General features: G+C 54.6%; 1 protein-coding gene across 2 annotated transcripts; it reads left to right on the top strand.

Annotated features, from left to right (window-relative positions):
* The first annotated feature begins 9 nt into the window (after positions 1–9).
* TEPSIN (TEPSIN adaptor related protein complex 4 accessory protein) lies at positions 10–14,746 on the top strand. 2 transcript variants are annotated; one of them, XM_076072375.1, is made up of 13 exons: positions 10–592; positions 2,963–3,035; positions 4,018–4,109; positions 4,418–4,511; positions 4,649–4,716; positions 5,491–5,566; positions 5,779–5,856; positions 6,511–6,711; positions 7,001–7,187; positions 7,744–7,917; positions 8,220–8,298; positions 8,618–8,752; positions 13,662–14,746. In XM_076072375.1, the coding sequence occupies exons 1-13, from the start codon at positions 548–550 to the stop codon at positions 14,136–14,138; spliced, it is 1,779 nt and encodes a 592-aa protein (XP_075928490.1). In that variant the 5' UTR covers positions 10–547; the 3' UTR covers positions 14,139–14,746. The 2 variants fall into 2 exon arrangements, with proteins under 2 accessions (XP_075928490.1, XP_032823106.2); XM_032967215.2 differs by having other exon boundaries at positions 479–592; positions 7,744–7,881.
* Positions 14,747–21,653: the final 6,907 nt, after the last annotated feature.

Below are 21,653 nucleotides of genomic sequence, written 5' to 3'. Positions count from 1 at the left end.
GGCTCAAGCTTTTTTCCCATTCATGTTTAACCCTTTGTCCGTGAAATATGATTTACAGGAGACGAGTTCTGATTTTGCTGTGAATGTTGCTATCCATACGCCCATTAAAAAAGGCATCGGGACACGTTTAAAGGGTAATTCTCACAATTATCCACGCTATCGCTCGACTGCCCTCTTTATTCGAGAGCTATGAAGGTCCATGACCTGAAACGTCGCCCATTACATGTCTTTAAAAAAAATGTAAGGCCACACTGTCATTGACGAATGTGTCGAGTTTTGTTAATTGTCCTTGTGACCACTGCAGCAACAGCAGCACCAAACAATGTATGCTGAACTTCTTTCGCACCGTACGTAGCCAACCGTGATAATTATAATCGGAGGCAGCGTGGTTACTCGGTGAGGCTCGTGTAGCCGGCCACGCCGAATCTCGTTGTCAATCATCGCCTTCGCCCCACCCACCGGAAGTTTCTGCCCCTCTTCACCCCTCAGCCCCCCTTCACTTCCGGTGGGTGGGGGGGTTGCTTCGTGTTTCTTGGGTTTCGCCGCCATGAGTGCCGCGTCCCTCACGGACAAGCTGCTCTTCCTTCGCAAGGTGGGCGAGGTGGGGGGGCCCTGCGAGGGGGGCCCTGCGAGGGGGGGGGGCCTGCGTGGGGGGGGGCCTGCGTGGGGGGGGGGGACCCTGCGAGGGCGATGGCTGATGGAGCTGCTAGGGCTGCAGCCAGCTCCCTGGGTCCAGCGGGGTCTCCAGTCGTGAGGGTGGTATGGGTAAGGGGTCCCTGGTTTAAGGGGGTTCTTATAGCCGGGGTGAGGGGTCCACTTGTCACCGGGGGCCGAGCCCCGGGCGTTGGGGTTCTCGGGGTTTCGGGAGTCGTGTCAGTGTTCTAGGATTCAGGGGTTTGGGGGGGGGGAGCCAGGGATGGAGGGTGCGGGTTGGTAACCTCATGCCCGGGTTGGGTAACCTCATGCCCGGGTTGGGTAACCTCATGCCCGGGTTGGGTAACCTCATGCCCGGGTTGGTAACCTCATGCCCGGGTTGGTAACCTCATGCCCGGGTTGGGTAACCTCATGCCCGGGTTGGGTAACCTCATGCCCGGGTTGGGTAACCTCATGCCCGGGTTGGTAACCTCATGCCTGGGTTGGTAACCTCATGCCTGGGTTGGTAACCTCATGCCCGGGTTGGGTAACCTCATGCCCGGGTTGGGTAACCTCATGCCCGGGTTGGGTAACCTCATGCCCGGGTTGGTAACCTCATGCCTGGGTTGGTAACCTCATGCCTGGGTTGGTAACCTCATGCCTGGGTTGGTAACCTCATGCCTGGGTTGGTAACCTCATGCCCGCGCGGTTCCGGACACGTCCGGCGACTTTGTTTCAAACACAGGACACTTGGGCCCCACCGCCCCTCCACTGCTACGGTACGGGCCACGCGCGATCTTTGTCCCGTCATTGCAAGCTTCATCGGGGCGCGGCCCGGCGTTATTTTTGTCCTGGCCGCAAAACTCTCCAGTTACTACTTAACTTCATCGCCACCTCTCCTCAGTCACTCGCGAGGCGTGCGCGTGTTGATAACGGACGGCAACTCCCCACACGTATTCCAATGTCGTATTCGCCTCCCCTACCAACCCCACCGCCAGAAGGAATGTGTTCCTCACCCCGTGATCGCCCAGTGTCACCATGTGATTTCTTAATCGCGTCTCCCGCAGTCCCCGCGGCGGTCCATTCAATTCGCCTCGATTCTGTTTCAAAGAGCCCGGTTTTGTTTTGTTTCGTTTGACCGCCCTGCTTGAGGAGAGCCACATCCACACCTTTTTCTCGTCTGTAGAATTTCGCTTCCCGATTGGTTACCCGGAGCGTAAACACAATTCGCGAATCGTCGATTAACGCGCGCGCGTCGTGGGCGTGAGGATATTGATCGCCGGTACCGTTTCACCCTGGCGTGCGCCGTGCCCAAGAGGCCCCCCCCAACACACACACACACACTTCCCTTTTAACCGACGAGAATTTCGGTGGCCTCAGGCCGCAATCATCTAGCTGCAGCAAGAGGGCTTCTCTGCGCTTCGTGTCTCGCCCCCACTGATGTCTTCTGCTTACCCCCCCCCCCGCCCCCAGGGGGGGGGGGAGTGAAAATAATTTGGGGGGGGGATTTGACAATTTTTGCAACCCTGTTGGATCAACTTTTGACCTCTACATCTGGGGTGGGGGGGGGGGTCCACTTTCTAGAACTGTTTGATTCAGTCCTTGTGAAAGGTTCTTATAATCTAGTTGATGGACAAATGGAACGCCGGGTTTTTTTTTAAATAATAGACTAGCTTTACTACCCGGTTTCGGCCGGGACTTGGATTCACCACGCCCGGCCGCCTTTGTCTCCCCAATGGCGATGTTCACACACCACACCAGTTACGTGTTTGAGGCTGAGTCGACCTAGGGGAGGCCCAGGACCAGTTCAAATAATCGTCACCGGTGGTGGCCATGAGCGGGACTCGAACTCGAGTTGCACAGTCTGGAAAGTACCCACATGGCAAATTTCAAGTTTGTTGCATGTCGGGAAGTACGCTAAAGATTTTGAACAGACAAATAATCACAACTTTTCCTTTTATATATATGGAGATGACTAACCATAATTTGTGGGATGCTCACCAGGGAAACATGGTGAGCGAGCAGCCCTGCCCACTTGTTTATAGGCACGCCCACTCTGCCACTAACCTGAATCACTCCCCAGGGAGCCTTGCCCACTGCCCAGGTAGCTCGACCCTCGGGCCTGCATCATGAGTCGAGCACAAGGCCAGAACATTTCAAACCGGCAACAAAATAAATCCCGTTTTTTTTTTACCAGGACAGACTTTTTGATTCCACTGGAACTACCCCAGCCCAAAATTTTGTGACTTTATTCTGATCATGACCTCTGACTATTCCGTGTTAAAGCCTCTCCCTGCCCCCTCTGACCTCTCCTACCCCATGCCAACAGCTGCCCGTGCTGGTCCACGCCACCTCGGATGAGCCCTCGCCCTGCCCGGGGTACCTGTACGAGGCGGTGGCCGGTATCCCCTTGGACTCACGGGATGCTCGCAGGGCTCCATACCAGCTCCCTCTTGGACCCCCGCTGTAGCGTTTAAGAGTACGGGGGCATTAGGCTGGCTGTGCCGGGGGGCGGGGGACTAATGGGGACTCGTATCCACAGCCTCAGTGTTATGTGTTTGGTTTGGTAAAGAGCAGCGAGCACTGGGAGGTGGCTGGGTGGCCCAGCGCTGAGATCTAGGTTCAATTCTGGGCAACTGCCTGTGAGTAAACCGATTTCCCATCCGTAGTAAATGATTGGTTTCAACGCAGTCACCAATAGACATTCACAGAGACTCAATGCATCATATAGAAGCCCATAGACTCTTGTATGTTGAAATACGGTTACAGTGTGTCCTTGAGTGTCGTGAGCTGATGGTATCAGCCAGAACCTTGAATTCCGCTTGGTTCTGAAGTTAATGTTGGCTGCATCCAGCTCTTGAGAAGTAATTGATATCGGTCGAGGTGTCAAGTTACCTCCGCAGTCATGACTCGGAGGTGGTGATTCATGGCCATGACTCGATCCGAGAATCTTTTTTGATGACATCGCGGTGAATGTCGCGGCCACTAGCATTGTCGAGGTTGCAGGGGTCAAGTGATCCCATTGCAACGTGAATTAAAATAATCCTTAGGCGCGTCGAGTGTTGTGTATTTCGTATTCCTAGAGAATAAACATGAACGTACGCATCGCTCCACCTCAATTCCCCAGCGACCCCGAGGAGCTGCCTCTGAATGGGGGGGGGGGGGGCACATGGGGTTATGAGGGGAGGTACGGGGGCCCTCCAGTTTCACTGTGGAATCCCCACCGATAAGAGGCTAAATTTGCATTCTTCTCAGAGCCAGCTAAGCATTTGGGCTGTTAACAATTTAGTTTTCTCGCTGTAAGTGCATCACGGGAACAAACACCGGGGCTGGCGCAGCTGGTGCCGAATTTTCTACCCAGTTTAGCCCTTGACTATGAGTCAGACATGTCGCGTGAGTCGGCCGGCACCTGCCACTGTTTGCTGGAGTTCCTGCTGGAGCGGCTACGTGGGGGCTCCTGCCACAGCAAGCTCAAGGTGCCTCCTCCACTCTGTTCTCCTCCCTCCTCTTCCCTCCTCCGCTCTCCTCTGCTCCGGTGCTCTCCTCCACATTGCTCCGCTCGCCTCTCTCTCTCGTCCACTCTCTGCGTCGCTCTCCTCCACCCCCCTCTCTACTCCGCACTCTCCGCCACCACCATGGCGTTTAATGAGTAACACCTGCAGGCTCAATTGGAAAGCGTTAAAAGTGAACAACCCAACTCTCTACCAACATCCGCACCACCCTGTATCGCCCACTGCCCACCTCCCCACCAACACCACCACCTCCTGACCCCCACCCCCCGCAGGTGCTGAAGCTGTGCCGCCACCTCCTCGATCACGGCTCGCCGCAGTTCACCCTCGCGCTGCGCCGAAACGCAGCCTGCCTGCAGCAGTTCAGCGGTGAGAGGCGCCGCAGTCGGCACCGGCGTTGGCGCCCACGCACAGACAACCCTCCGCACGTTCACGTTGGGCGGTTGCCCCTGGTGCCCACTTCCCCCTTGCCAGCACTGACACCGCCGCACCTGTGCCCCCCACAGTGTACGCAGGCCCCCCAGACGCGCTGTACGGGAACGCCCACTACCGCAATGTACGCACGGCCGCCGCAGTGAGTGATGCACTGTGCCACAGAGCGGGGTTCACGCATCATCGTCATTTTTATCGTCATCGTCATTTTTATCGTCGTCATCATTGTCACCCGTGAGTAATCCACTGCTGGATGAAACCGTCGCCATCGCTCATGGTCCTGCGATGTGACAGTCCATTGAGCTCTGGCACGCGAGATTATTCCATTGCTCCATCTCGACGGTCGACATCCTCTGGGGGACGTTCTCTTCTTTGGTTGGCACTCCGTCGTGAGTCTCGCCCACCGTGTCCTGTCCAAGGCCACTCACTTTTCCGAACGGTGTAGCGGTAAGTTGTCGGTCCCGGTACGGTCACCAATAACTGCACACAAAAAAAGACATTCCTTAAAATTTGGTTCTGTGCTGAATTTTTCTCTAGATTCCAGCTCTTGAGATTTAAAGATATCAGTTTGACTTCCACTCGACGAACATTACACTCATGCAGGGCGATTGCAAAAGTGCTGCCCTCTGCATTGTTGACCAGTGGTCACTTGAAGGAATCCCAAAGGTAGGAGGGTGTGTGTGAGTGTGAGCAAGGGGAGCAGTAGCCTAGCGCATTGGGGAGACAAATGCGAACGGCCGTGGTTCTGGCAACCCACCCCCTCATGTGCCGCGCTGGCCTTCACAGGTGCAGCTCGCACACGGCACTTGCCGCAACAGCCTGTTAAGGCTACACGGTGGGGGATCTTTAGCGTGTGGGTCGACGGGGGGGGTTGGGTGGCGGAGCTGAGTGTCGCTGTGACTCGATGGTGGCGCAGGATCTGGCCGGAGCCCTTTACGCTGACGATCCGGACTCCCCTCCAAAGCCGCGAGACCGCCCCCCACCCTCCACCGGTAAGACTCGGGGGTTGATTCTGTGCGACTCGGTGAGAATGCGAGAGATCAGGATGGGTGTCCCATTTGCAGGAGTGAGTCATCTGGGTCACCGCAATCACAGGCGCAAAATCACACCACCCACTCGTGTGCCGTGCCGGCAATAATAGATACTCACAGCACTTGCCCCAACAGCTCATTGTCTTTGCACGTGTCTATGTGTGTGCGCTTAGGTATGGGGTGCGTGTCTGATGGCCGGACACCACCTCGTGCCTCCATGCAAGGTTTTGGCTTCACGGCTCCTGGAGCCGGTGGGTGCTCTTTACACCTGCACCACACCACACCATACTATACCGCACCGCACCTCACCCCAGACAGATGAGCCTCGAGGAGGCTATTGGCACCCACAACAGGAAAATGAGACTCACAGTTGTCAATCCTCGCATGCCCAGCCACGACATGCCCAACCTCCGCATGCCCAGCCAGCACATACCCAGCCACCCCATACCCAGTGACTGCATGCCCAAAACAGCATCTGTTTGGCCGGATAGAGGGGGATATGGAGCTGAGTGGACTTGCCAATTACGGGTACCAGCGGTGTCAAGATCGCCGTCTGTGGAGGAGGCCTGTGAAGGACGTTACGCCTCCCACCACAACAGAGACGGGGCTACACGGAGCTTCACGCAGCTACAAAACACACGGCCACTGCTGCGCATCTGTGTGCCCTCGCAGGCACTGCAAGCTACGTGCTCTGGGTGGCGCTGGAGGCTGAAATTCTTTGTTACAACGTTATAAACATTTTTAAACTCCCAATCGGTGCAGACCGCTAATTCACCTTGTATTGTATTGCACCTTTCTGTGTTGGTATCTATCAAGGCTATACAGGGGATTTTTGTCTTTGTCTCCAAGTGTGTGTGTCAGCGTGTATGTAAATGTGTGCGTTGCTGTGTTTGTTCCCTTTGCAGGTGAAGGCCTCCTTGATCGAATCCAGAGGGCGGCCAGCGTCGTCTTGGCAACGGCGACCCCAACCCCATCCCAGCAGCCAATCAGAAACACCGGTTCAGGTCTCCATAGGGACGGATACCAGCCAATGGCAGCGGAGGAGGTCTCCCTGACGACTGGTGCGGCGCGGCCTGCTGAGAGGGCTGCCCGGGATACGCGGATAGGTTCGCTATAAAATCACGACAGCTCATACAGCTCGCAGCCAACATCGGTGACGAATATCTGAACAGGTCCTGAGCCGCCCCTAGGTTGACTCCGTCTTAAACGAGTACCTGCTGGCGTGGTGCGTATAAAACATGAGCAGTGGAGAGATGAAGGCATCCGGGTGTGGCTCCGGCCACTCCGCCGCCTCCTCGCATATCTTTCCGGCCTTCATGATTGCCCGCTTACAGCAGCTATCCCTCAGCGGTTTGTTGAAGGCTACACGGGGGATTTTTGTCTTTGTTTTGCTAGCGGTGCACCGGCCCGGGCAGGCCGGTGGGGGCTGGGACGAGAGCGACAGCAGCGACAGCCTGTCCCAGGCCTCGGTGGGCGCCGGCGTGCGTCTCTCCGGACCGGCGAGTCTCAGCGGGAGCCACAGATCGGGCTCTGACGGCCACTCGCTGGAGCCGGACGTCACCGCCACGTTGCCCCCTGGGAGGTGCGACCGGGACCCGCCGCGCGATGCGCCAGCTGCCCCTCCTTTATAATTCCAGCTTATGACAGCACTTGCCCCGACTGCTATCGGCTACACGGGGGATCTTTGTCTTTATATATACATATTATGTATGTATGTGCGCACGTATCCGTGCGCGTGCGTCTGTGCGAGTGTAGGCCTGCATGCTTTGCGCACACACGTGGCTGTGTGTGCGTGTATATATGTGTGCATCTGGTGCGTTAAACATCAGTACTGGGGAGGCGAAGGCATCCAGGCGTGGTGCTGGCCACCCACCTCCTCGTGTGCCGTGCTGGCATTAATAGGTGCTACTCGCTAAACAGCACTTCCCCCAACAATTTTTTAAAAAGACTATACGGGGAATCTTTGTCTTTGTTTTGCATCTGTCAGTCAACGCAGTCAACCGGTAACACGGTCTGCCGCATGACCTCCTGCCAGCAGAGAGCCTTCCACACTTCACATGAAGGCCTCAAAGAGCACTTTACCTGGCAAAAGCGCTGTGGCGAACGCCACCATTACTTGGTGTTGCATGCATCTGCAGGCAAGAGGGCGCTGGCGGTGATGAAGAGGATGAGGAGGAGGAGGAGGAGGAGAGAGAGGAGCAGCAGCTGGTGGCACGGGTGGTGGGCGGCTCGCGCCCGTTCCTTTCTCCGGCCGAGAACCAAGCCTTGCTGCGAGAGTGCGTGAGAACACCCAACGGGACGGGGTGTGCTGTGTACGTGCGTGAGTATACGTGTCTGGATGTGGGGAGTGGTGGCGCAGTGCAGGTTCACAGCGCACTGCGCTATGACCCCGGCGACTCGAGTGCAATTCCCAGACATGGCCGGGAATTGAAATCGGTTCCACCACTCTGCGTGGTGTGTGTGAGGTGTGCGTGGGGTATGTGTGTGTGCGTGGAGTGCCTGGTGCGAGTGCGGTGTGTGCACGTGCTGTGTAGATTGTGTCGGGGTGTACGTGACCCCCACGGTGTTGACCCCCTGGCCCCCCCCACCCGTGCCTTCGCCCCGCGCCCCCCAGGGCAGGGCTGCTAAACTGTGAGCTCCTCGCCGTGCGGCTGTCCGAGCGGCTCGGCGACCCCTCCGACACCGTGAAGATGGTACGACCCGTAAAATTGAGTTTAATTTCCACAACAACAATAATACGAGCAAGATGTGAAATGCACATTTATTATATCAAGGAAACCTGAAGAATAACATAAGAGACCCGCCAACTAATATAGAGACCCGGAGATTTATATAGAGACATAGAGACCTGTATACTCATGTAATCGTTAATCATGGCCTAGAATTGAACTCAGGTAGCTGGACCTGCAATGCAGTGTGCTAACCACCGTGCCACCGCTCTCTCATCTTACAGAGTTAAAATAACGTTCCTTCTCCACCCCTTCTTGACCCTTGATCCAATGATGTGCCCAGCGGGCCATGGCGGCGCTGTCCAGCCTCGTGAACTCCGACCTCCTGTCACATGAGCAGGTGTGGGGGGCGGCAGCGTCGGCGCTGCACACAGTGAGCGGGGGGCCACCCGGGGCCTGCGCAGACCGGGCCAACAAGGTGTCCCCCACACTCCACACACCACATGCACACCACACATCACACACACCACACACCCACACCACACACACACCACACACACACCACACACACCACACATCACACACCCACTCCACACACACACCACACACACACACCACACATCACACACACCCACACCACACACACACCACACACATACCACACACACAACACACACACCACACACACACCACACACACCACACATCACACACACCACACACCCACACCACACACACACACCACACACACACCACACACACATCACACACACCACACACCCACATCACACACCCACACCACACACACACCACACACACACCACACATCACACAACAACAACAACAACCGCCATTCGCCACTAAGTGGCGGTTACGTCACCACGACGCTTGTGCCAGGCTATGTGCACCGTGAGGCCACGTGAAGTGTCGAACGCCCGCTGGCAGGAGGTCACTGGGCAGACCCAGGTGCCACGGGTCGACTGACTGAGATGACTGGCTGATGCACCACCTGTGCCCCCTACTGTGCCAACCTGCTGTGCTTTAGCCACCCGGCGCTCCGCTCGTTGTTCTGAGCGTCGCTCCTCCGCCCTCCGTTGTTGTTGGAGGGCGACTGCCTCCAACTGCCCAGTAGCATCCTTCACGAGCCTCCTCCACAGAGGCCGATCTTGACACCGCTGGTACCAGTCATCGGCAAGTCCACTCAGCTCCACGTCCTCCTGTACCACATCACTCCATCTCTTCTCTAGCCCGTGCCGCGCCCGCTTAGCCCCCTCAATCCGGCCAAACAAAAGCTGTTTCGGCATGCGGTGGCTGGGCATGCGGGCTACATGACCCAGCCATCGCAGCCTTGCCTGCCGGAGGAGCTCACCGATGGGACCCTGCCCAGATCTTTCAAGGATTTGTGAGCTCCTCACACAATCCAGTCTGGTTAAACCCAGGATGGATCGTAGGCAGGCCAGCCTAAATGTTTCTAACCGGCGAAGATGTTCCATTAGGGGGGTCCACGTTTCGCAAGCGTAGAGAAGGGAGGGAATGACCGTGGCCGAGAAGACCTGAAGCTTAGTGCGGAGCGACAGACCAGGTAGCTTCCACACAGCGTTACGTAACCGATGAAAAGATATTGCCGCTCGACTGATTCGGAGTGAGACCTCTGCTGTTAAACTGGAGCCAGTCATAAGCACACTGCCCAGGTATGGGAAAATCTCCACTCTCTCCACAACTGCCCCATCACCGATTGGGAGTTGTGGGGGTGGAGTGTCCGATGGTACAAAATACCCAGGCAGGTGCTTAGTTTTGGTGGGGCTGATGGTAAGGCCCCACCTCTTAGTGGCACGCTCCAGTCTCAGCAGCAGCGTCTCCAACTCCTCCTCTGACTGAGCAGCTATTACCAAATCATCAGCATACATAACGTGGTTGAGCAATAGGGAGCCATCCCTTGACCGCACCCGGGCATCGATTAGCCTCCCATTATATCTGTACCATATGGAGATTCCCCCGGTACAGCTATTGAAGGCTTCACGAACTACGTGGTCAAAATAGATGTTAAATAATGTGGGAGCCAGAGGACATCCCTGTCTTACCCCAAGGTGTACAGGGAATGGCTCTGACTCCCGGCCACGTAGTTTTACCCGGGCCCGCTCATCATCATGAAGGTCCTTAATGATCGTGAGCAGAGGGTCAGGTACTCCAAAAGCACGAAGAACGACCCAGAGCCCAGGCCTACTGATGGTATCATAGGCCTTGACCAGGTCAATAAAGCAGAGATGTAGGTCTTGTTGGAATTCCCTACACCTCTGCTGTAGCAGACGGACAGAAAATATGGCATCTGTGCAGGACCGCCCTTTCCTGAAACCGCATTGGGGCTCCGCAAGCCTCTCCTCAGCGTGCCTGGCAAGGCGATGCTGAATAATCCTTGCCAGGACCTTTCCCGGCACACTGAGGAGTGAGATGCCCCTGTAGTTGTTACAGTCTGTGCGGTCCCCCTTCTTAAAAAGGGGGACCACCAGGGCATCCTTCCAATCCTGCGGAACCCGTCCAGTGGTCCAGACTGTTGTTATGATGTCATATAGGGCAGTCTGTGCACAAACGCCACCCTCCCTCAGCATTTCGCTTGGGAGATCATCTCTGCCCGCTGCCTTTCCTGGTCTCAGACTCCGGATCGCCTTCAATACTTCCTCAGCAGATGGCACCTCAGCCAGCCACTCACAGGGGGTGACTTCTTCCAATATTTGAGGCACCGCAGCCTCAGCAAGGTCATCCTCACTTTGTGCCACGATGTTTTCCTGGCTGAGGGATTTTCCCTCCCCCAGGACCTCACAGAAATGCTCAGCAAATCTGCGAACCTGTTCCTGGGGGTCGGAGATTGGATCACCGTTTTTTCCCCTAATGATGGTAATAGGTGTGGCGCTGCAGGTTACTTTTTTGATGGAGTTAAATAGAGATTTGTGATCACGGGCCACTGAGGCAGACTCCATCTCCTCAGCAACCCGCGACCACCACCCATCCTTGCAGCGCCTCACGGCTCTCCGAACCTCCGAGCGAAGGCTGCGGTAAGCCTCCTCATTCTCTGACGTGGGATTCTGTAGCCGATGACAGTGGGCCTGTCGCTTTTTCTCAACCATCCTGAACACCTCCTCTGTCAGCCAGGGTCTCTGGGGAGGTCTGGACCGCGTACCCAAAGCAGCCATTGCAGCTGCATGAGTCACAGTCCTAAACCTCCCCCATTTACCCTCGACATCAGGAGGAGTCGGGGACGATGCCAATCCCAGCCACAAGCGATGATGAAATTCTCGCTTGCAACTTTCATCAGATAACTGAGACCAGGCCACTTTATGTTGGAATGGGGTCCTGGGTGTACACCCACCACCGGAGTGGAAGAATGGCAGGCGCATCTTACAGATGACTAGTCGATAGTCAGAGGGCAGATCAGCTCCACGGTAGGTCCTGGTGTCAAGGACATGGGCTCGCATTCGCTGGTCCGTCACTATGTAGTCCAGCAGATGTTCTTGCTTGGACCCGGTATGCATCCATGATGTTGTGTGGATGCGCCGATGCCGGAACAGCGTGTTGGTAATTACAAGCCCATGGGCTGCACAAAAATCTAGCAGCCTCCTACCGTTGTTATTGAGCTGATCTGGCCCATGCCCTCCAATCACTCCAGACCAGGTGCCAGTATCATGACCAACTCGGGCATTGAAGTCACCCAACATGATGACTCTATCCCGAGGGGCCACTTTAGCCAGCACCTGTGACAGGAGGTCATAGAAGGCATCTGACTCATCGGCTTTGCCTGCATCTCTCCACGGATGTTCATCTTCGGTGGGGGCATAAGTAACCACGACCACCATTCCTCGCCTCCGGTTGATGGGAAGGCGAGCCCAAAGTAGCCTGGGGCTTACAGCTTCCCACACCTCACCGCCACGCTCCCACGCCCCCTTCATTCTTTTGTTCAAAAGGAGACCTACACCCTGTTGTTTGGCAGTCTACTGCCCCGAGTAGAGGACTGTCCACCCCTCATGGTGGCAGGAGCCAGAGCCGGTCCACCGGACCTCCTGAATGCCGCATAGATCCAGGCGGTACCGGTCCAGCTCCCGACAGAGGAGTGGCAGCCTCTCCTCTGCAGTGAGCGTTCGAACATTCCACGTGGCCACCCGTAGTGGCTTTTCGTTGTTTCTGGAGTAGCCCCGAGGGTAGGTATTCAATCTCCTGGCTCCGCCAATTGGGGTTTGGCCAGGAGACGTCATAGACGCCTGGCCCCCCGGGGCCTCCGGCACAAGCTTATTAGTTACATATTTCAGTTTAATTCGTGGTTTCGTGGTAATTAATTGAAGGTGGAGGGGTTACCAGCCCCTCGCACCCGTCCAGAGCCCCTGTTTAGCCCCTGTGGTGGACACATGCCATGAGGGGAGGAGCCAATCAAAATTGGATCTCCCCCCACAGCACTGTCCACGACAGAGTTGCCCGTCCGGCACCGCGAGGAGGTAGGGGGTTGTTTTGCCGGACACATCACACACACACCACATCACACACACACCACACACACACCACACCACACACACCACACACACACCACATCACACACACCACACACACCACACACACACCACACACACACCACACCATACACACCACAAGACGAATATCCCCCGTAAGCCTCTAACAGACTGCTGGGGCAAGTGCTGTTCACGAGTAAGACTGGCATGGCACACGAGGGGATAGGTGGCTGGCACTGCACCCGGCCAACTTTGTCTCCCCAGTGCTGATGTTTTATCGAACCAGGTACTAATTTAAGGGTGAGTCGGCATAGAGGAGGCCCAGGATTTGTTCAGCTCATCGTCACTGGTGTTGGCTGTGAGCTGGAATTGAACTTAGGTCGCCGTATGCTAACCACGACACTAACGCTCCCCACTGTACACCCCATCACATAACACCACACACACCAAAATGCACACCACACCACCACGCACATCACACCACCCTGAGTGAAGGGAGTGATCAGGTGGCTGCATAAAGAGAATTCCCAAAAAGGACCTCTTTCGAAAATCTCTCTTCAAATTAAGTTCCTGAGCCCAACACGTCAAGCGGCGGCTAACAACAAGCAGCACTATTATAAGAGCTGTGAATCGGTCAGAGTGTAATGAGTTTCTGGAATCGAGCCAGGCTGTGAGAGTCGTAGCCCTGCAGGGGGCTTGCACTTCCCTCTCATGAGACGATCGACTCGCTGCTCTTGGGAGCCGGGTTCATAGTGGGTGGCTGGCGACTGCTGAGCCACACGGCCGGCTAGCAACGTGAAGTATGGTCATGCAATAACCGACACGGCATTGGGAGGCCCTCGTCCAGCATTCGATGACGTGAGAACGTACTTCTCGTGCCCCCGCCTGGCCCCAGATCCTCCGGCAGCTGCAGTCTCTGGGCAGCAGTGGGGGCAGCAGCCGGGGATCACCGAGCCCCCTGCACACTCCCCCACCGGGTCCCGCCGCCCCCGCTTCCCCCGCTATCCCCGCCGCCCCGCCAGGCCCCGCGGAGGAGAGACCTCGGCCCGGCCGTGGGCCCCAGGCCCAGGGAGCCCCATCCCTCTTCGCCGGTATGGAGATCCGGGTGGTGGGCCCCGGCATCGCGGAGGGGCCCGAGCAGGAAGGGCTGCGGCCAAAGAGGAGGGGGTCGGGCGCGGGCTCCACCAGCAGGGCCCGCACAAGGCCGTCGGGGCCCCCTGCGGAGCGAACCCCTGGGGCGGAGGCGTCCGTCCGGCCTGGAGAGGGGGGCCCCCCGTCGAGCCGCGGCGGAGAGGGGGGGCAGGTGGCAGGGCCCTACTGCCCCCCCACTCTCGCCACCTCTTCCTCCGCCTTCTCCTTCCTGAGCAGCTGACGGGTGACGCGCATCGAAGCGCAGATCGTTATGCGAACGAGATGCTGATGTCACAACGAGATGCCGATGTCACAGCGGGGCGAACAGAGAGAGAGAACGAAACCCCACGGACGGAGCGGGCGACAAGATGAGACACTGGGGAGACGGTGGGGAAGGCATCGTCGGCTCTTGAATGGAGTGCGGCACCGGAACCGTGACGTTTCATCGCATCGCTGGACGGGGTTGACTCGTGTCGCGGCCATGACCACACGCGCTTAGTTCACGCACTTCACGCACTTCCACACGCTTCACGTGCTGTTCACGCGCGGTTCGCGCGCGGTTCACACGCGTGTGCACAGCCCGCCGCACGCAGAGTTTCACCTCCACCGCGCCATGCCCTGCCTACTTGAACATCGTCGCTGTCGTGCTCTGCTCAATCGCAGCAACGTGGGGTTTGGTGGAGTCCCTGCATCGGGGGTCCCAGTATTAGTGTTGCTGCAGAGGGGGTGCCTGTGTTGGGGGGTTCTATTGTTGGGGGTCCCTGTGCCCAGGGGTCCCTACGGAGTGGCCACGCTTTGCTCTGGTTGTAAATAAAACACGGAGTGGCCTGCACCGCTCCCTGGACCGAACTCGAGTCTCCCGCCTGATTCTCTCGCAGCGAATGCTTGTTAATCCACTGCTGGATGAGGGCCTTCTCAGTCCGTGCGGAACATGGGGGTTATCTCACCATACAGTACTTAACTGGTTACTGCCGCTGTATTGGTTATTAATATTCAGACAGCTCGATTTAGTTGGCTTGGTCAACTTCCAAACCAACTCAATCATTAAATACGTGACTTTACCGAAAGAACCAATAAGTAATTCCTGCTGTCATGAAAGCTCCAAATATGTTCTCTTAAGCTAGGGTAGGGGGACATTAATGGAAGTTTCATGTTGAATGATAACGTTAAGCGGGCTTGAGCGGCAGACGTGTTGAGAAGGGATGACTGTTCGTGGTCGAGACGAGCCACGGACTGGCAGCCGAAGGAGGGAAGGCATGCGGTTGAGTGTTGACCCCGAAACAGTATCTTGCCCTTTGATTTCACTGGTCTACGATTTTTTAGATGTCGTCTGCTTCAGAGATGAAATGTGCTGTTATGGATTTTGATGTGCTGAATTCAAATATGACATCTAAAACAACTGATTGGCTACTGTTCCCATCTATGTATATTGTGTAGATAGAGTTTCACACATAAATTGTAAACCTAGGTGTTTTCATGTGTTTATGGTTGCTTTACATGATAACATGTCACCTGTCCTGTTCATGTAACACTTTAAAATTCTGCTAAAGGGTTACATAAACAAAATGTATCATGAAACAAAAGGCAGCAAACTATTATATATAAGTACATAGTTGAGTCCTTATTCAGCCTGTACTCGGCGCTTCTTGGCTTTTCTGTTGCATTTGTAGTGGGTTGTATGGAGACGGAGTCTTCTTAGGAGGCAACACGTATTTATTTAACAACACACGGGGTCCCTAACACGAAGGGGTAATGGCGCCTTCTACCCGACGACCTGAAGAGGTACAGCCTCTGGGCTAACGTGCCCTAGCCACTGGGACCACCCACTCTTAGCCCTCCGGCTAACGGGACCTAGGGGAGGCTGACCCGACCCAGCCAAGGTCCTCGGGTCTCGACCACTGGCCCACTCAGACCCGGCCCTAATAAGGACGTCGGGTCCAGGGATCTTCAGGGTCCTCGTCTTCAGGCGTGCTCTTTCACTTGACGCTGACTGCCGGAGCCGTTCTGGGGTCCGGCTTTTATGGGGCTCACAGGGTCACTCCGCGCCCTGGCCACGCCCACTCTCTGGAACCTTCTGGAGGGACCTAGATTGTTGCGCAATCCCCCAGCCCCCACTGGGGGCCTGGGGTGTCCACCTCCGGTTCCTAACCGCCCTCCAGATTGCCTGAACCACCAGTCCGACTTGGTACAGGCCGGACCCGCTATTGCCCCCTGTTGGGCCCTGACTGGAGCTACCTATTTTCCAGTAGTGGTGGCGGCGTATTACGCCTGACAATTACCCACCACACATTCATTAAATGGAGCATCTCTTGTCACTGTCCAGCAAAAGTCTGCAAGCATTGATGGGCTCCATTTGCCCTGATAGCGTTTCTCCATTGTCGCAGTGTCCCGGTGGAATCGCTCGCCATGCTCGTCGCTCGCTGCTCCGCAGTCTCGGTGGGAAAAAATCTAGATGAGAGTGCAAAAAACGTAACTTTAGTGACATGTTGCAACCAAAGCTTTTGTATGCCTCGAGGTTTTCCACCAACTCCCTGTAGTTGTCTGCCTTGTTGTTTCCGAGAAAATTTGTTTCCACTAACTGGATGGAAGGCGTTCCATGCAGTGTTATCCTTGCCACGCAGTGCACTGTCAAATGCATCATCTCGTAGAAGTTCACGAATCTGAGGACCAACAAAGACACCATCCTTTTACTTAGCTTCACTTAACCTTGGACATTTTTCACGAAGTTACTTGAAAGCTGATTGTGTTTTGTCCATGACTTTGACACAGTTCTTCATCAGACCCAGCTTGATGTGTAAAGGTGGTAACAAAAGTGGTGGATGCTGAACACTTTTCCTCCCAGGCTCCAATGACTGTCGGAGTGGCCAATCTATCTTGATGTAGTGGGAATCTCTCACGCGACTATCCCATTCGCAGAGAAAACACAAGTACTTTGTGTATCCAGTCTGCAGACCAAGCAAGAGAGCAACAACCTTCAAATCGCCACAAAGCTGCCACTGATGTTGGTCATAGTTTACGCACCTCAAAAGTTGTTTCATGTTGTCATAGGTTTCCATCATATGGACTGCATGGCCAACTGACATTGATGGCAAAACATTGCCATTATGCATCAAAACAGCTTTAAGACTCATATTCGATTAATCAATGAAGTCTCCACTCATCTGGATCATGAACGATGTTGAGGGTTTCCATCATCACCATGGATGTTGTTGCAGGCTATAAGATCACCCTCCATGAAGAAGAATGGGACAAGATCCTTTTGACGGTCACGGAACATGGAAACCCTAACATCACCTGCCAGAAAATGCCACTGCTGCAGTCTGGATCCCAACAGCTTTGCCTTACTCTTGGGTAGTTCCAAATCCCTGACAAGGTCATTCAGTTCACCTTGTGTTATGAGGTGTGGTTCAGAGGAGGATGATGGTAGAACATCTGGGTCATGTGACCTTGATGGTTCAGTACCAGAAGTTTCATCCTCTTCCTCGTCTGACTCATGTGAGCATGATTTTGGTGCATCAGGAACCAGCAGTCCTTCTCCGTGGGGTACTGGGCGTATAGCTGATGGAATGTTTGGATAATACACAGTCCACTTTTTCTTCTTTGACACACCTTTCCCGACTGGAGGCGCCATGCAGAAGTATAAATTGCTGATATGATCTGTTGGCTCTTTCCAAATAATTGGCACTGCAAAAGACATTTCCTTTTCCTGTTCAACCACTGGTGAAGATTTGTTGCATAAGTGTTGCAGCATATGTGTGGGGCCCACACCTTGTCCTGATCTCCAATTTTGCAGCCAAAATAAAGGTGATAGGCTTTCTAGATTTGAGGCTTTTGTGTCTGCAAGGATGACGATATCCTTGTCAACTTCGATGCGGTCTCTCTGTTCACCAAGGTCCCAGTACCTGATACCATTGAAATAATTGAAAATTTGGTCCAACATGGACTAGACCCTGACACACCTGCACTGGTTAGGCACTGCCTCAACAATACCTACGTTACTTGGAATGGCTCCTTCTACAAACAAAATGAGGGTACCCCCATGGGTTCTCCCTTATCACCAGTGATAGCCAATGTTTTCATGGAGAAATTTGAATCAGATGCCATCCAGACTTCCACCCTCAGACCTTCCCTGTGGAAGAGATATGTAGATGACACTTTCGTCATTTGGCCACATGGCCTCCCAGCGTTGAATCTTTTCCTAGACCACATCAATTCTAGACATCCCGCCATCAAATTCACCATGGAAGTGGAGAAAGATGGCAAACTGCCATTCTTGGATGTTCTGTTTGAGAGGAGACCTGATGGCTCATTGGGACATTCTGTCTACAGGAAACCCACCCACACAGATTCCTACTTGAAACCTGATTCTCACCACCACCCGACTCAAAAGAATTATCTCATCAAAACGTTATACCACAGGGCTCATTGCATTTCGGACCAACACCACCTGACCAGTGAATTAAAACATGTACATCTGGCCCTCAAGAGGAACGGATACTCTGAGCGTACCATCCGCCAAGCTGTTTCTCCCTCCATTCAGAAACAACCACTTGATACTCTGGTCAAAACCATCATACTACCATATATAGCAGGCGTTACTAAAAAGATCTCCAAAATTCTAAACAAACACAAGATCCTGGTCCGGTTCAATACAGTACACAAAATCCGTGACCTGATCCCATCCGTGAAAGATGTCATTCCTGACTTACAGTACCCCGGGGTTTACAAATTGAGCTGCACCTGTGGTGATTGCTATATCGGGGAGATGAAGCGACATGTCACTGACCGAATTCGCGAGCACAAATCAGATTTGAAACACGGCAGAACGAATTCTTCTGCCGTAGCTGACCACTGTTACAACGCTGTGGGTGATCACGATATAGTTTTCTCCGATACCAAGGTTCTCTGCAAACCCACGGGTTTTTATCAGAGATTTGTCCACGAGGCAATTCAGATTTACAAACACAGACACAATTTCAACGGAGAGGATGGTTTCAAATTAAGCAATCATTGGAAAGATGTTCTAAATCATACCAAACATTAAACTAATTTCAATGGTATAGTATATTTCCCAATCTTTCACAGCAGCTCATTTCCCTTCACACCAGCATTTGGACCTCTACGTGCATTTTATGCTAATTCCTTTGTCAAAGCGTTTTGTGTTTGCTCACACACAGCTTAAAGGACGCGACCTGGGCTTGGCTGTCTTCACTCCAACGCTGTCCTCTGGACAGCACGGTCCCTTCGCCTGATGAAGGCCACTTGTGTTGTGGCCAAAACGTCGTGATTTTTGTTTTATTTTTTATCTACGTGACTTTACCGAATAGAACCAAAGAGTATGTGATAGGCTTTCTTAACCATAGTGGTTATACTGTGCTTGTGATGCAAAAGTCACTTCACCAAAAACATAGCAGAAGTGATCTGCTTTGTTCACACAACTACGAGGCATCTGCTCACTTTGGCTAAACAGAAATGTGTCCCTTTGTAAAATCAAACACTGACAAATAAGAGAGCACGACACTGTATTATTTCTAGAGCTGATATAGGGCAATTTCTTCAGCAGAGGCATATAAGCCTAGTTATGATTGCGTAATCCATGAATTCTCTAAATAACATGATGCAATTCATATCATGTATGACGGAATACCAGGTTCAGATTGCATCATTCATTGTTTTTCGCAAAAACCAAGTACTGTCCAAATCCAGTCATAGATTTATTCATAGATCCAGTAAAATATGTATTTTAGTCATTTCTGGTTTAAATTGAGATCCCTTCCCTTTATAACTCACTTATTCTCCGCCATTCCCAAGTCAACGGGCATATATACTGACCCAGTAGCATATCTTGTAAACTAGAGCCAATCAACAATTTTTAAGCATATTTTTCATTCTCAGTGACCCAGAATTAGTAAACTTGGACTACATTTATTTCGGAAGCATTTTGGCTGTAGACCAGTGTTATTTGAGTGTCTCCTTCACTCTTCAATATTCGTTATACTGGTAGGAACCTCCTGGTTACACCAGCCCACAGGGGATTATTGTGTCTGTCCGTCCGTCGTGCATCCAAAAATGGGAGGGGTGGAGAGGGGAGGGTGGGGAGGGGCTGGGTGGGGAGGTTGGGGAGGGGCTGGGTGGGGAGGGTGGGGCTGGGTGGGGAGAGGAGGGTGGGGAGGGTGGGAGGGTTGGGGCTGGGTGGGGAGGGGCTGGTCACCCCGTGGTGCCCTTATAAAACTCAACGTTTAACCTACTCACGCCGGCTTGTGTCCGCCCTCACAGTCGGGCATATTTGCGGAATACACCACGCTGCCGTTGACCCTGGCCATTGACCGAGCAACCCAACGTTCCAACCAGCTCCCTCCGCAGGAGAATGTGTTTTTCTCTGCTTCCGCTCTGACACGAGAGCAGCAGTAAATACGTTCAACAGAAAGATGTCAATGTCGAGATCTGTTGCTCGCCACCGCGAGAGGGGCCTCGAGAGAGTGCGTTCGCGTCGTTTCGCCATTCCTCCTCCGTTAATCTCCTACGCGTCTCTCTGTGTCTTCACGGGTTCACTGTACAGTCCCACCACAGCTTTGGGTCTCGCGTGGCCACAATCGCGCACGTCCTGCGGCTCCTGCCGTTGATTTTCAATCCACGAAGAGGGACGGCGATCAACGGCCCCTTGGTGACGATGTCACGATGCGGTCGATGGCTCCACGTGCGGCGACGCCATCGACCGCGTCGGAACGTCTCCGATGATGAACGGCGATGCCGAGTGGCGGGCGGATCTCTCTGTGAACAGTTTCACACCGAGCAGTGAGACAACATCGCCTGCTCCCATTGAATCATTGCCTGATGGCATCATTGATGTTTCTCTCTCTCTCGGTGTCTCATCTCCTCCTACCCCTCGCGAATGCCCCACGCGTGGGCAGCACAGGCCCGGGGGGGGGGCAGGGGGGGCGGGGGTAGGAGGAGGTGGGGGCAGGGGGGGCGGGGGTAGGAGGAGGAGGTGGGGGCAGGGGGGTGGGGGCAGGAGGAGGGAGGTGGGGGAAGCGCGCGGGGAGGAGGGGCGACCCAGAGCTATTTAATTCTCAGCAGAGGCTGGGAATTCGCATGTGGGGCTTGATAGTTCCCCCTGTCAGGATGCCAGTCTCCTCCAGCCTCCCTCCATCTCCTTCCGACACGCGCAGGGGGGTGGGGGGGGGGGCTCATTGGCTCGTTGCAATCGGTTCGCGCGGTTCGCTTCCAGCGGCCGCCCCGATGAATACTGCCGAGTGCGATGGCCGTGATGGTCCTCCCGAGGCCGTGTGTTTAACTCAAGCTCATGCTCACAACCCCCGACATGTCGTGACTCGAGTGGGATTCCACGCACAGCAGGAGCAGCAGCAGCAACCAACCCCCCCAAGGTCACTCTTGCAAATGAGCCTCCTATCCCGGTCCCTTGGGTTCTCACCCGGTTACACAGAACCAGCTTGAGCTTGCCGTCGCCTACACGACAGCCACCATCTCCACCCACCTCGTCTCCATCATCACCAACACCCGCCTCGACTTCGCTTCTACCCCCCTCCCTCCAGCCCCCACTTCATCTCCTCCTCCTCCTTTACCTCCCCCTGCAGCTGCCACTTCCAGCTCCCCATCGACCCGAGCCCAACAACACCCCCCACCCCTGCTCCCCGTGAAGATCCCCCACCCCTCTCTCTCCCCCTGCTCCCTCCTTCCCCCGCGTAATAGCTCCCCCATGCTCTCTCTCCCTCCCCCTGCTCTCTCCCCCTACCCC

The sequence above is a fragment of the Petromyzon marinus genome, chromosome 37 (assembly GCF_048934315.1).
Source record: "Petromyzon marinus isolate PM22_M1 ecotype Great Lakes invasive population chromosome 37, UKy_Petmar_22M1.pri1.0, whole genome shotgun sequence".
Taxonomy (NCBI): domain Eukaryota; kingdom Metazoa; phylum Chordata; class Hyperoartia; order Petromyzontiformes; family Petromyzontidae; genus Petromyzon; species Petromyzon marinus.
This window is presented reverse-complemented; position numbering and strand designations above follow the sequence as displayed.

Excerpts from the sequence above, each read along its gene's own strand:
- TEPSIN (XM_076072375.1), top strand. The coding sequence starts at position 548 with ATGAGTGCCGCGTCCCTCACGGACAAGCTGCTCTTCCTTCGCAAG. Across the intron at positions 5,857-6,510 it reads CTTCACGGCTCCTGGAGCCG|GTGAAGGCCTCCTTGATCGA; the intron begins GTGGGTGCTCTT and ends TTCCCTTTGCAG. Across the intron at positions 8,299-8,617 it reads CCTCCGACACCGTGAAGATG|CGGGCCATGGCGGCGCTGTC; the intron begins GTACGACCCGTA and ends TGATGTGCCCAG.